This window comes from Notolepis coatsorum (genome assembly GCF_963971535.1).
Source record: "Notolepis coatsorum genome assembly, chromosome: 11".
Lineage (NCBI taxonomy): Eukaryota > Metazoa > Chordata > Actinopteri > Aulopiformes > Paralepididae > Notolepis > Notolepis coatsorum.
Window position 1 is genome coordinate 28143044 of NC_140175.1, and position 15596 is coordinate 28158639.

The window sequence follows — 15596 nt, forward strand, 5'->3', positions numbered from 1 at the left end:
TTCTAAATGCTATACAGTATATATATCCTATATTGTGGGTTCCCATGCCGAGGGACAGAGAGCAGGAAGTAGGGATTTTTTTCTTCGTAAAAGCAACCCTCCCCTTTTTTATTATTGCCATTTCATCAGCTGAGAAAGCCTTAAGTCATTACCATCAACATCAACTAACTATTTCATTCACACCACATGAAATAACTTCATACCAAAGTTTCTATGCACTTCTATTTTCTTTTTTCCAAACTGCAGTATTTTACGATGTTTACGTACTCTTGTGAATGAGCCAAATATGACCTTCTATCCGTTTTCAATACAAGCATATATTCATATTAGATTTTTTATTAATCAAATTTTTTAACTGAAAGGTCATTCACTCTCAGAAGGGGGGGGTAAAGCACTGAGCTGCGTTATTGTCTAGTCATTGTTACTGTATATTGTAGTTTATTATTGTTATTATTCTCTTTATTATTGAATAGTTATTATATAGCACATGTTCTTAACCCTTTCACTGCCACACGACATAAGGTTAACCCTTTACTATCACACAACCGACGGCAATGCTCCATCATTAGCATCATTGTCACAGTGAAAGGGTTAACCGGCTGTCGTGTGGCAGTGAAAGGGTTAAATTTAGGTCTTGGGGCCCTGGTCTATATGAATATTGTTTCATTCATGAATGGACCGGCATAAACACTGTTGCTGTTGTTTATTAAAGATTCCATGTTGTTTATTAAAGGTTCCATGTTGTTTATTAAAGGTTCCATGTTGTGGGTTCTGATAAGAAGTATTACCCTTTTGTGAGGTCATACCACGGACACACGGTATCAGTTAGCTTTAATTAATGAATTGGCTGTGCTTTTTGGAGGAAGAAACTACGGCCTTGTGTTGTAAAAGGCTTTTAGCTGTGGCTGTGGGCCAGCCAATCAAGGAAGGGAATTATTCATTTTAAGATTTACTGTGTGCTACACCCACCACAAACTGCCTGTTCCTAACAAGGGGAGAAAGGTGCATGAATAATTACAATTACATTTAGACTATTATCTAAGGAGAAAGAAACCTTGTTCCATGCATTAAAGGATATCGTATGAAATTGTTGAAAAGATCTTTTGAATATCTTGCTTATGCCATTCTATTATTTCAATGTTTTGTGGCAGATGTTTCATTCAATAAATATCTTTTATTTATTGAAATTGTGAATTTGTTTGTTTTGAACCGTGTCGAGCCTGAACATCACCAGGCTCGTCACAGTTTATAGTTTAAATATTTCTAAAAGTCAAAAGTTTGGAGCTGTATTTCACTCTTTTCTACAATTTGCCAATGTTATATAATTTATTATATCTTTGTCATATATTTTGAGACTTGAAATAAACACGTTCTGTTTAACTATCATAAATGTGGTCTTCTAGGGCGGCCGGGTAGCACAGCGGACTAAGCGTCTGTCTACCACCGCAGAGACACTGGTATCGAATCCAGCTGTCAGCGGTGCCTCCGGCTTGGCCGGTCGTCATACTGGCACAATTGGCGGTGTCAGTGGGAGGGAAGCCGGTGAGTGGTAATCTGGTCGTTGTAAACAGCGACTCCTACAGGTCAGTCAGGGCGCCTGCACAGCGAGGGAGGGAAATGGTAAAGGTAGTGTGATCCTCCCACGCGTTACACTTCACCAATGAGAGTCCTCGCTGCCAGGTGAAAAGAGGCTGCTGGCTGTCTCCTATGTATCGGAGGAAGCATGTGATAGACTTCAGGGCTCCCTATACCAACCAGTGGGGGGCACATGCGTGCAACAACCAGGAAGGGGAGGGGGGAATTGGCATAACGACAAAAAAAAATGGGATGGCAGGAAAAATACAGAAAATAGGAGGAGAAAAAGTGGATACCTCTTCTACCTCTGCTGAATTCTTAATGGAGACAAAGAGGCGGGTAGCGTTGCAGACTTGGAGGAGTTTTTATTGAAATAACAGTAAGGCTTGGGGGGGGGGGGGGGAACCACAGAAGAGGACAACACTGAGGGGATGCGATGGGTCTGGATTGTACTAGCAGCAAAGCTTTGGATTCCCCATGAAAGTAGGCTATGGCAGTATCGCGCAAGCTTCCAGGGCAGGCACACAGGAACACGCCACAGCTAGGAGCGAAGCTGTGGTATGTAAATAAATAACCAGAGTAAACGCCTTCATCAAGAGGTCTGAATGACTGGCATCTTTAAACAAGGTAGAGTACCTTAGGGAAAGAAAACACATTAAGAAAACGAAATGATTAAGGCAGTGGCTATATTGCTTCTTGGGTGATGTGTTCTTAGCAGTGTGGTTTGTAGCATTACATACCAATGTCTTATTGTCTTATTTTGTACGTTACAATTGCGAATAGTGGGCAGATTTCACTCGCACATTTTGTATAAAATAAAATCCATAAAAAAATGTCATCCAAAACATTCAATTAAAATTCCTCATAGCTGATTGTAGTGAGTGCACAACCCTTATTAATGAAGCCTGTATCCATTAAAGCTCTATTCCTATTGGTCACTTGCGCACACATAGTTATTTTATAACACATATAAAAGCCCAAATGTACCTTCAGCAAACGTGCAGGAATAAATGGCCCTGGCCCCACTGGTCTGTATTGATTACGTGGTCTTGGCCTTTTCTAAAGTGTCCCTACAAAACCAGTGCTACAATGTTTGACTTCTTTACTTCTTTGGGGGAGAAATAATAAAATAATAAAGTTTACATCCCTCTTCCTCTGGCTTTATAAAGGTAGGAGGAGGTTGGCAAGAGCATCGCCTGCCCATTATTACTGTCCTGTGACTGGAGCTCAGTGCGTGCGGTGCAGCAGGGTCAAGAGGTCAGGGTTCAAGGGGCAACGGGGAGAGTTCACAGGGCAAGCTCGGCCATGGCCCGCTCCAGAGGGTCGCTGGTCCAGTACTCGTGGTCCCAGCCCAGGAACCAGCCGGTGAACGTAGGAGGCTCGAACCCTTGCTTGATCTTCACAATGGGCGTCCTCTTGTCGCGGTTGGCCGGGTCTGTCTCAATGTAACGCACAGCTAGGGAGGGAACGGGGGACAGGGGACAGAATATTCAATATATTCTCTCACTATTTCTGGGCTTTTTTATATAAAGAAAATATATACTTTTACACAATATGATGTTATGTCATTCGCTGTAAAAGGTTTGTTTACAGTTTTGAGTGACTTACTGTAGCTATCAGACCGGTTATCCATTATAGATAGACCGGTTCTTCAAAAGTGGTAGGGAGACGGAACGGAACCCAAAAAATATACCCTACTATCAAATGTGTAGTATGCGAGTATAATTTCATTTGTGATACATTATTAAAAAACATTTCAACTGCAAATCAGCATGTGCGTTTTGAAATGTGTGATGTGCAAGTTTCATATTTTGCGTTTTATCCCTAAATGTCGATGTATTTCAATCGTCCAAATTTTTTTTGCTGGTCTGATTCTATTGTGTTTTCACCGTGAGAATAACAGCCATATACCATAAACCATAAACAGGTTTTCTGTGTTTTCTCACCTGAGGTCATCGCCTCAGACTTCTCCTCATCGTGGGCCTCGTTGCCAATCCAGACGAACACCTGAAGATGAAATGTGGATATGAATGTTAAGAGTATTCAAACTAAGCTTGTTTTCCCCCTACCATCAAGACAACAGTAAGCTGAAGGGCTGGGTACCGGTACTGATTACCCATGACATTTCTATTCACAAGGTCCACATTTCAATATGATACCGATTTCAATTCAATATCTATTCAGTGAGGCTTGATGCCACTGGTTTCAGGGGACCAGCACCTGCCATTGTTGTCGAAAGATGTCATTATGAATTGAAAATGGGGGACCCTGATGTAAACCAGACGAAAGTCTTTCTCTGGTCTGCATCCCCTTAACAATTGTGTGTATTGAGCTGTACTGTACTGTACCCATTCTGCAATCTGTTAATTAAAGGTTTCAATCAATCAATTTCATCAACTGAGTTTCCATCGCAGTTTAGCAGAAACTCAATGCAAGGCAAACTAGAGACATCTGCAGTAAAGGAGGGACGCTAGAAATATGCTTTATCCACAAAGAAAATACATAAATTAAAAGATCTCTGGATTTTAAGAATAATTATTGGATTGGTTGAAATTAAACGATTCGATATTGATTATTTTCTTTATTTTCCCCCGACCCTATGAGTCATAGCTTTGGGTTATTCACCTGCTCCCATGTGTCCATGATCATGACGTCATCAGTGGCCAGATCCTCTTGTGTCATCTCACCAGGTACCTCCTCAATCTGGGTGAATTGGTGGAAAACAATTAATTATGGCCACGTTATGCACATTTTCCTGATCTCAAAAGTGGTAGATCGGTGTGGCTGTGCTGCTGGGACTTACGACAAAGTTTCCAGTCTTGTTGGAGCAGGCGAACAGTCTGGGTGGGTGAGCGTCCATCTTGTCCTTGAGTCTGGTCGATGTGCGGTACTCAGCTTTACCTCCCATGGCCTCCCAGAAGTCGTCTGCAAACACACAGCAGACAGACAGACAGACACGCAATGTTATTCTGTAGCAACGTTCCATTGTTAGTTTGGCGGTTTATTAACCCTACCTCAGAGATAGCAAGTCACTCACTTTACCGAGCCTTCATCAATTGCTTTTGGTTATACACATCCATTTAAAAGGTGCTGTTGGTGATATATTTTTGTTAAAATAAGTGTTAAATAGCCATGTTATAGTCAGTAACATGAGTCTCCCAGTCCCTCCTCTCTGCAGTAAACACACAAAATAAATGGTCTGGTATCCCTTCCCACTTTATCCAATCAGGAAAGAGAACCCTAGATATTTCTACAATCAAGAAATCTTGCCACGCCAAACTTCAGAATCAGAAAGGTCTTTATTGCCAAGTAAGTTTGCACATACGAAGAATTTGTTTAGGCCGTTTGGTGCAACATTCACAAGACAATTAAGGTAGAACAAAATAAGATGGAATATATAAACTAAATTAAAATAAAAGTACAATATAATATATATATATATAATATTATAACAATAATATATATAATATATTAATATAATATAATGTTTTTTTCTCACCGCTCTCTCCTCCCTCGGGCAGCTCGGATGCAGAGACCCCCAGGATGTCGCACAGCTGCTGGACTCCCTGCGTCTCTGTGTCACTGGCCCCCTGGCCCACCCACATGAAGGAGCCCCCAGGGGTCACCAGGAGGAAGGCATCGTTGGAGTTCAGGTTGGACGACGCGGCCTCCAGCTACAGGCAGGTGGATGGGGAACACGTGATAGATTATTAATATACAAACCTTGTAGAGATCATGGAGGCCAGCGGAATGTATTAAAAGAAAGGCGTTCGATACAGATGACGCCGTGACAGAGTTCCAACCATCTGCTGCATTGCTTGTCAGAATGCTTGCGTTCTACTGCATCTGCTACTCCAATTGTTTAGACAATTCAAATATTCTCTTTTGAGGCACAACAAATCCATGAAAAACATGGGAGTAACTGCACACATCAGGCTAACGTCGAAAGCCGTCCTCAGAGCATGGAGACATGCTGCTGCCTCCATTCAAAAGCCTTTGGGTTCTGTATATCATTCTGCCCGGTGACAGTAATGGTACATGTCAGTGTAACCTGTATGATAAGGGGTTCCTCTCTGTTAGAGAGATGTGACTTGCACTGGCATAGATAGACCACCGCAACACTTCCGGTATTCTGAAATCATGGGAGAGAGAGCGGGGGGAGAAAATGAATAAATGTGGATAAGAGCCTTGACGTAAGTGGTTGCAGCTACGGCTGTGGGGGCGCTGGAGACATGATCCAATACACTTTTATATACGCCTGAGTCTCCTGAATACGGAGAGACCAGTCCCAAGTCGATCGGAACTTTTTTGGCCGAGCTATAGTCACTTTTCCGCACCTACTCCCTGGATTGTCCAGAGATCTAGGTTTATCAATCTGGGCGAACAGCACCCCCACAGCCGTGTCTCCAGCACCCCCACAGCCGTAGCTACAACCACTTAATGTCAAGGCTCTCATCCACATTCATTCATTTTCTCCCCCCGCTCTCTCCTCCATGAGCTCAATGTAATTGTAACATGGAAGTGCAGTGGTCTACCTGTTTCTGTATGAAGCCATTACTTATGATCTTCCACCCTACATCACTTCATCATTACTGGACTGGAACTCTGGACCCTATCATACTCACTGGTGATTGGCTTACGCTTAAGCCAGTTTGCATTGAATTAAGAATGAAAAAATTATTGTTGTGTATTTTACAAATAAAGAACTTGAACTTGAACTTGAACACTCACCTCCACGGCTCTCGTATGCGCCGCCGAGTTGGAGCGGACCTGGAAGAGACGTGTCTCCGCTGGGTCCGTCTGCCCGCCCCCTCTGGACGTACCTCCTCTGTACACCACCATGGGCTGCCCGTTAAACAGGCTCATCAGGTGGGCTGGCTCCTTGCCCTGGACCACCCTTACCTAGAGCACACACACACACATGCACGCACACACACACACACACACACACACACACACACGCACACACACACACACACACACACACACACACAGTCAACTTAAAACATGGCCATGGGAAAAAAATAGATTAAAAAAAAATAGATGGGAAAAAAAGAAAAGGAAAAAGAATAAATATATAAAGAAATTAAAAAAAATAAAAAATTAGATAAAACATGGCCATGGCTGCACCTCATGGTTAATTACAGTGACTCATGCTTTGTTGATGTATTGTCAAGTTCAGAGTTATCTAAAAATTAAATACCAAAATTCAGAAGATCCAACTACTGTATTATAGAGGAATCTTCCAAAGGTTTTGAGCTACTTGTTCTTTATGTGATTATTTTCATCTTAGGAAATTTTATACTTTTACTCCACTACATTTCAAAAGAGATATTGTACCTTTTACTCCACTACATTTACCTGATGTAGTAGGTAAGTTACAAGTTACTTTGAAGAAAAAGATTTTGCATAGTGCCAAACGTGGCAAAGATGTATGAAGATTATATACTTTCACATTTGAAGCCTGTCAACTTCAAGAGGACATAATCAGAGCAGCATAACTGGACCACATACCACATTAACATAACCTATAGAGGTCAGTGGATAGAGGATGGAACGCTCCCAAGCACTGGAATACACAAACGTCATGTAGAATGTACATTCAATAGCAAATACTTTATTTCTACTTTTACTTAAGTAAAGGAACTATGTACTTCTTCCACCAGTGTCATCATTACTTACATGTATAAATAAGCTGTATACAGCTTTGGATCTTGTGAAACATACACAAACTCCAGCTACCGGCATTTCAAAACACCGGCACCAGTTTGGACAGAAGGTGGCGGCAGTGAGCTCTCCACTACATACTTGCTCAGTGCCAAGTGCTCCCATAAATATATCTGAGCAGTCCATTCCCAGCATGCCATGCGTCTCTCTCTCTCTCTCCCTCTCCCTCTCCCTCTCCCTTTCCCCCTTTCCCCCCTTTCCCCCTTTCCCCTCTCTCTCTCTCTCTCTCTCTCTCTCTCTCTCTCTCTCTCTCTCTCTCTCTCTCTCTCTCTCTCTTCTCCTCTCTCTCTCTCTCTCTCTCTCTCTCTCTCTCTCTCTCTCTCTCTCTCTCTCTCTCTCTCTCCTCTCTCTCTCTCTCTCTCTCTCTCTCTCTCTCTCTCTCTCTCTCTCTCTCTCTCTCTCTCTCTCTCTCTCTCTCTCTCTCTCTCTCCTCTCTCTCTCTCTCTCTCTCTCTCTCTCTCTCTCTCTCTCTCTCTCTCTCTCTCTCTCTCTCTGTCTCTGTCTCTCTCTGTCTCGCCATTTGACAGCGGGACGTCCTGCGGCTGAATGGATGAAGGCAGTTTGCCTCATCATCATGCTACACAAAGAGAGCTTTCTCCCCCTCCCCTAAATACCCGCGTTGACCGGCCGCTGGTCTTTCTTGCCGTCGGGTCTCTCAAATGTGCGTTTGTTCTACACTCAACACCATTCCTGAAGTTTTGTGACCTGTGTATAGGCTTCCACAAAGCCTTGTTTCAGTTTGGTTTACTTAACATTTCATGACTGCTCTGTCTCCTAGACAGACATAGAAAGGAGGCTAATTATATTATATTACTATATTCATTTATTTATTATATTAATATATTATATTTGGGAGGGTATTCCATAGAATTCATATACAGCTTGATTATTTTTAGATCAGATTAGATTAGATTAGATTTTAAATGTATTGTCATTATACAGCACAAGTACAGTACAACGAAAAGAGGTACAAATGTAACAGTGAAGTGCAAAGCAATATACAATGTGTACACAGGTGAGTAAACTGGGTATAAATGTATAAATGAGTACTACTGGGGTAGTGCTAATCAGATGTATGTACAGAGTTGCAATATTAATATGTACAGTGATACTGTACAGCTATAAAGACAGTATGGTAGTCATACTGGCCAGCAGCGTAACTATGTTACATCGTTTAACTCTGAAACACAGATAGGCGAAACTGCAAAAATAAGCATGATTATAAAAGCTTTGCTATCTCTTTTATTTGTTGATATGATGTCGCGTAAAATGACCATACATCAAATTAGCACAGCTGTGAAAGTGGAATCTGAAGGATTTCCAGTAAGATGGACGGATGCAGATGTTTCCACACTGGGTGTTATTTTATGCAAACATATACATAAACACACACCCTCAGACGTAGGCATGCCTCTCATACAGAACACAACATAATGACCACACAGTGTAGGGACACATACAGTATGAATGGACACTGGAAGACAGACAGGCAGAACAGCAATGGACCCCAGAGATCCACGTGAACATATATGTATACAGAGCCCCAGGCATAGTCTAAATTAAAACAATGGTTTCTTAAATGTAGAATCCATAATGCGGTCAAACGGCGACCTCTAGGCAAAAGAGCCTAGAGCTTTGGTATTGCGCTTTGTTTACATGTTTTGTTTTGGTCCGATGTGTCGTGGGTTGGAGTTGGGTGGGGACAGGGGGGGGGGGGGGGTTACCGTGGCTGGCCACCTCAAAGTTCTGCCAAGAGAGGTGTGGAGGAATTCACCGCATAATAAGTTACTAATCTCCGACCCACATATCTGTGTTGCTGAATTGCTCAAATCCTGAATGAACGGCAAAGGGAGTTAGTGAGTTTGTCCTGTTTGTGGCAGATCGGGGGATCGTTTGGGAACGGGATCATTTGGGACCTTCCCATAAACATCCGGATTGGAATGTCCTGTTTGTTGCCTGGCCCCACTATTGTTGATTGCCATCCGCTGATTTCTCCCATGGAAGCAATGTACCATCCCAAAGGCACAAATGTTATTTAAATGCCTATCGACGTGAACAAACACCCCCCCTACCCACTCCCAAATTCAGAACGATGGATGGGGGTGACCTGATCATCGACGGCTGATACAAGTCTTGACTGTTTGCTACAGTAACAGTGTGCCCTGGGCTCTGTACAGAATCACGTGGACCAGTGGGGTTACCGTAGGGACAGGGAAGGGAGAATACCTGGGTGGTAATAGGAGCACCGGCAACCTAAAGAGACGCAGGTTGGAAACGAAGGAGAAACAGAAGCAGCGACAGGAGAGACATGAAGAGGAGGGAGAGTGAGACCATATAGTTGTTACTGCGCAAGATGTTACTGCCAGAGGAGGGAATAGATCTCAAAATGAATGGGAAAAAGGGTTATGAGTTTTAAGAATGAACCGGAGGACAGAAGCACGTTTGACACAGCTAAGAGATGTGTGTTACCTGCACAGGCCCGCCACCGAGCTCTTCGTCCAGCTGGGCGCAGAGGATGGCAGAGGCGCCGATTTCATCCTGGCTCGAGTCCATTCCCTGCCTGAGGAGAAACACTCCATTCAAAACGGCACATACTGTGTAACCCACCCAGGCGGCCCTCGTGGTAAACAAACATCTACAGTCAGTTAGCCTAAAAGGTCATCTCCCCAGGTGGAGGGTGGTATTAGGCTTACTAGGATTCAGGCAGGGCTACTCTGCTACACTCAACCCCCCTTTGACCTCCCAACCGTAGGAGTAACCCATCTGAGTCACCGCTGTTTTTTTTGGCATATATTGTGAAATAGGTGCATGTTTTTTTATTTAATTCGAACCTCCTTGCACAGGAATCCAATCACATACCGCCGGTCAGCCAAAGGGGAACCCGCCTCGACCAGCTGGAGATATAAGGCTTACTACACTTCACTTATTATACTTATACTTCACTTCACAAGCTCTCTTGTTACTGTGCAGTCTTTGTGTTGACAAATTGTCAAAACGTCGGCCCCTTGTCTCCTCAGTGAGGGAGACATTTAACACACGCACCACACTGTGCGCACTCTTTAGCGGTGGAGGGAATTAGATCCCAAAGGTCTCGTAGACCGAAACTTTGGCACTTTTACACTTAAGAAATAAATGAATGTGCCCAGACAAGAGATGGTGTTAAGACCTCTGCCTCTGCGACCACAAGTACACCCCTGCTGTCCTGGGATCGAATCCCCCTAGAACCTTCTCTCTTATGTTTCCATATAATCTGTCTCCCTCTCAGCCTTCCAAACGTCTCAATGAGAAAAAAAACGACCAAGGGGAATGAATAGATAGATAGATAGATAGATAGAGAGAGAGAGAGAGAGAGAGAGAGAGAGAGAGAGAGAGAGAGAGAGAGAGAGAGAGAGAGAGAGAGAGAGAGAGAGAGAGAGAGAGAGAGAGAGATAGATAGATAGATAGATAGATAGATAGATAGATAGATAGATAGATAGATAGATAGATAGATAGATAGATAGATAGATAGATAGATAGATAGATAGATAGATAGATAGATAGATAGATAGATAGATAGATAGATAGATAGATAGATAGATAGATAGATAGATAGATAGATAGATAGATAGATAGGATACTTTATTAATCCCCTTGGGAGACTAGCCCACTCTCCTTTAAAAATGTATGAATGAATGAATGTATGAATTTGTTATCTGTTTTTTTTACACAGTCCCATATCCTCACCACATATAGATGATGTGACCTTGGCGTCCTCCGTGGTGGTAGTTGTACAGGATGATGTAACTGTCCCCTCCGTAGAACTGACCGTATGTGGACGGGTCCACTGGCATCTTGTCCGCTCCCTCGATGCGCCAGATCTGTCGACAACACAAGTTAATTACTGTTGTTGCCAAACGATGATCTCCGCCCCTTTTCTCTAGATCCTCCAATCGCAACCGTTGCTTCCCTCAGACAAAGACAAAGTCAAACAGAGTCAATTACGCCTCGATGTTCTCACTCCAGAGCACAGTATCAGCTCTCAGGACTTCAGATCGTGATTAGCCCTCTTCCTTCCCTTTCCCTTTCATCAGCTCTTTCGTTTCAGATCATAACATCCGTCTCCTGGTGGCACAATAAAGCTGGGAAACAAAGCTAACGGTGGCTGAGGAATGGCCTAAAGGTAGCGAGGCCGAGCACAGTGATGGAAAGGTTGCTGATTCAATGTGTGGCTCTGACAGCTGGGTGTATTTATAGCTGTGAACATCACCAGTTATTACATCACCACCAGTGCTCACCATCTCTGGCAACGTGCCCTTGAGGGAGGCGACGAACCCCCAAACTGCTCCAGGGGGCACTGGTGGTGGTAACCCTGACCTCTGACCTCTTTGAAGAAATGCATATGTTTAGGGGGCTGTGTGCATGTAGGAGAGATATGCAGAAAGACACATTTAAATTGTCCTGTGTGAACAAACGAGTAAAAATGATAAATAATAATAACCTAATAATAGTCTTTTACTATTATGCACTCTGCTACTAAGTAATCTTCTTTGCCTATATCACTACCTACTATGCTAATATGTCTATACTACTACACACGCACTCGCGTTCGACACTGACGAACAATGTCACCCACCCCTTAGCTGCCAGAGTTGTACCCTTCCTGCTGACCTGTTGCACAGAACTTGTAAGTCGCTTTGGATAAAAGCATCAGCTAAATGACTAAATGTACCGGTACATGTAAAGTAATCTTCCTCTTCTACAGATAGATAAATATTCCCCTCAAGCGTGGTCTTCCAAGAAAGAGTTATCCATGTGTCAGTACAGCCTGTGTCAGACCTATAGAGAACAGAATGATGTCGTGTCTCCTCCATTCCTCCGGCGTCATCGTCGGACTCTCACCTCTTTCTCTCCGGTGCCGTCGTCCACCATGCCGTGCTGGGCTGCCATGGCGTCCGATTCGTGGAGGGTGGCGGCGTCGAAGTCCACCTTCTCGATCTTGGCGATGCTGTTGGAGATGTAGGCCACGCCCAGGCCCTCGGTCTGCTCCCTGTCCCGCCAGTTCTTGAAGAACTGCTTGAAGAGGGGCGTCTCGCCCATCTCCGGCAGGATCTGGACCTGGGTGTGTTTGGGGTAGCCCATCTTCTTGATGAACTGGTCCGCCGCCTTCATCGCCTCCTTGCGCTCCTCCATGTTGGCGTCTTTGCCTGTGGGGATGAGCGGAGAGAGAGAGAGAGAGAGAGAGCGAGAGAGAGAGAGAGAGAGAGAGAGAGAGAGAGAGAGAGAGAGAGAGAGAGAGAGAGAGAGAAATGAGGACTCTGGTCAAAGTAAAAGTCCTCCATTCAAATTCGAAGAATTGACCTCTATGTGATGTTATGCTGGATGTTATCCGGTTATTGCTGCTCTGATTAAAGGTGATGTTAAAGTGGTATGTGGTCCAGTTGTGCTGCTCTGACTAAAGGTGATGTTAAAGTGGTATGTGGTCCAGTTATGCTGCTCTGACTAAAGGTGATGTTAAAGTGGTATGTGGTCCAGTTATGCTGCTCTGATTAAAGGTGATGTTAAAGTGGTATGTGGTCCAGTTATGCTGCTCTGATTAAAGGTGATGTTAAAGTGGTATGTGGTCCAGTTATGCTGCTCTGATTAAAGGTGATGTTAAAGTGGTATGTGGTCCAGTTATGCTGCTCTGACTAAAGGTGATGTTAAAGTGGTATGTGGTCCAGTTATGCTGCTCTGATTAAAGGTGATGTTAAAGTGGTATGTGGTCCAGTTATGCTGCTCTGATTAAAGGTGATGTTAAAGTGGTACTTAGTTCAGTTATGCTGCTCTGATTAAAGGTTATGTTAAAGTGGTACTTAGTTCAGTTATGCTGCTCTGATTAAAGGTGATGTTAAAGTGGTATGTGGTCCAGTTATGCTGCTCTGATTAAAGGTGATGTTAAAGTGGTATGTGGTCCAGTTATGCTGCTCTGACTAAAAGTGATGTTAAAGTGGTATGTGGTCCAGTTATGCTGCTCTGATTAAAGGTGATGTTAAAGTGGTATGTGGTCCAGTTATGCTGCTCTGATTAAAGGTGATGTTAAAGTGGTACTTCGTTCAGTTATGCTGCTCTGATTAAAGGTTATGTTAAAGTGGTACTTAGTTCAGTTATGCTGCTCTGATTAAAGGTTATGTTAAAGTGGTACTTAGTTCAGTTATGCTGCTCTGATTAAAGGTGATGTTAAAGTGGTATGTGGTCCAGTTATGCTGCTCTGATTAAAGGTGATGTTAAAGTGGTACTTAGTTCAGTTATGCTGCTCTGATTAAAGGTGATGTTAAAGTGGTACTTAGTTCAGGTATGCTGCTTTGATTACATCCTCTTGAAGTTGACAGGATGCAAATGTGAAAGTATATAATCTTCACACATTTCTGCCACATTTTCTATGCAAAATATTTTTCTTCAAAGTAACTAGTAACTGATGGTTTCAGATAAATGTAGTAGAGTAAAAAGTACAATATTTCCTATGAAATCTAGTGGAGTAAAAGTTCCCTAAAATTAAAATACTCACGTAAAGTAGCTCGGAAAAGTACAGTACTTGAGTAAAAATACTTTCTTATATAAGTAATGATATTTGGAAGATCCCTCTATCATACAGTAGTTAGTTCTTCAGATTCCTGGTATTTAATTTCGAGATAACTCTGAACTTATCAATACATACAGTCACTGTAATTAAACACAAAGAGTAAAAATACTTAGTTACTTTTCACCACTGTGTGTAGGGTTGATCAAGGCGGACTCTCTAGAAGGATACCATGAACAGTAAGAGATACTGCTCTTTGAAATAGTTGATAACAACACTCTGTCAGTCTCATCACATGCTTCTCTCTCAGATCCATCATATGTGGGAAAAGCCTGCCTGTTACTGACCACCTCCCATCATCCACCACCCACTCTCTGTTGACCACCTCCCATCATCCACCACCCACTCCCTACTGACCACCTCCCATCATCCACCACCCACTCTCTGCTGACCACCTCCCATCATCCACCACCCACTCCCTGCTGACCACCTCCCATCATCCACCACCCACTCTCTGCTGACCACCTCCCATCACCCACCACCCACCCCCTGCTGACCACCTCCCATCATCCACCACCCACTCTCTGCCAGTGCTGACCACCTTCCATCATCCACCACCCACCACCTACTGACCACCTCCCATCATCCACCACCCACTCCCTGCTGACCACCTCCCATCATCCACCACTCACTCTCTGCTGACCACCTCCCATCATCCACCACCCACTCTCTGCTGACCACCTCCCATCATCCACCACCCACTCTCTGCCAGTGCTGACCACCTCCCATCATCCACCACTCACTCTCTACTGACCACCTCCAATCATCCACCACCCACTCTCTACTGACCACCTCCCATCATCCACCACCCACTCTCTGCCAGTGCTGACCACCTTCCATCATCCACCACCCACCACCTACTGACCACCTCCCATCATCCACCACCCACTCCCTGCTGACCACCTCCCATCATCCACCACTCACTCTCTGCTGACCACCTCCCATCATCCACCACCCACTCCCTGCTGACCACCTCCCATCATCCACCACCCACTCTCTGCCAGTGCTGACCACCTTCCATCATCCACCACCCACCACCTACTGACCACCTCCCATCATCCACCACCCACTCCCTGCTGACCACCTCCCATCATCCACCACCCACTCCCTGCTGTCTGTTACTGAACACCTCCACCTCCACCACCCACTCCCTACTGTCTGTTACTGAACACCTCCACCACCCACTCCCTGCTGTCTGTTACTGAACACCTCCACCACCCACTCTCTGCTGCCTGTTACTGAACACCTCCACCTCCACCACCCACTCCCTACTGTCTGTTACTGAACACCTCCACCACCCACTCCCTACTGTCTGTTACTGAACACCTCCACCACCCACTCCCTGCTGTCTGTTACTGAACACCTCCACCTCCACCACCACCACCCACTCCCTGCTGTCTGTTACTGAACACCTCCACCACCACCACCCACTCCCTACTGTCTGTTACTGAACACCTCCACCTCCACCACCCACTCCCTGCTGTCTGTTACTGAACACCTCCACCTCCACCTCCACCACCCACTCCCTGCTGTCTGTTACTGAACACCTCCACCTCCACCTCCACCACCCACTCCCTGCTGTCTGTTACTGAACACCTCCACCACCACCACCCACTCCCTGCTGTCTGTTACTGAACACCTCCACCACCCACTCCCTACTGTCTGTTACTGAACACCTCCACCACCACCACCCACTCCC

At 44.4% G+C, this 15596-nt stretch overlaps 1 protein-coding gene across 1 annotated transcript in view; it reads right to left on the reverse strand.

Annotated features, from left to right (window-relative positions):
* Window positions 1-1915: 1915 nt before the first annotated feature.
* Window positions 1916-15596, reverse strand: part of gsna (gelsolin a) — a 112131-nt gene continuing 98450 nt past the window's right edge. Inside the window, exons 9-17 of the mRNA XM_084325188.1 lie at window positions 12181-12485; window positions 11026-11159; window positions 9772-9862; window positions 6307-6477; window positions 5075-5249; window positions 4379-4500; window positions 4201-4278; window positions 3522-3582; window positions 1916-3031 (exon numbers count right to left, since the gene is read on the reverse strand). Coding sequence (XP_084181314.1) covers window positions 2862-3031; window positions 3522-3582; window positions 4201-4278; window positions 4379-4500; window positions 5075-5249; window positions 6307-6477; window positions 9772-9862; window positions 11026-11159; window positions 12181-12485 — 1307 coding nt within the window. The 3' untranslated portion in view covers window positions 1916-2861. The remainder of the gene's footprint in view (window positions 3032-3521; window positions 3583-4200; window positions 4279-4378; window positions 4501-5074; window positions 5250-6306; window positions 6478-9771; window positions 9863-11025; window positions 11160-12180; window positions 12486-15596) is intronic.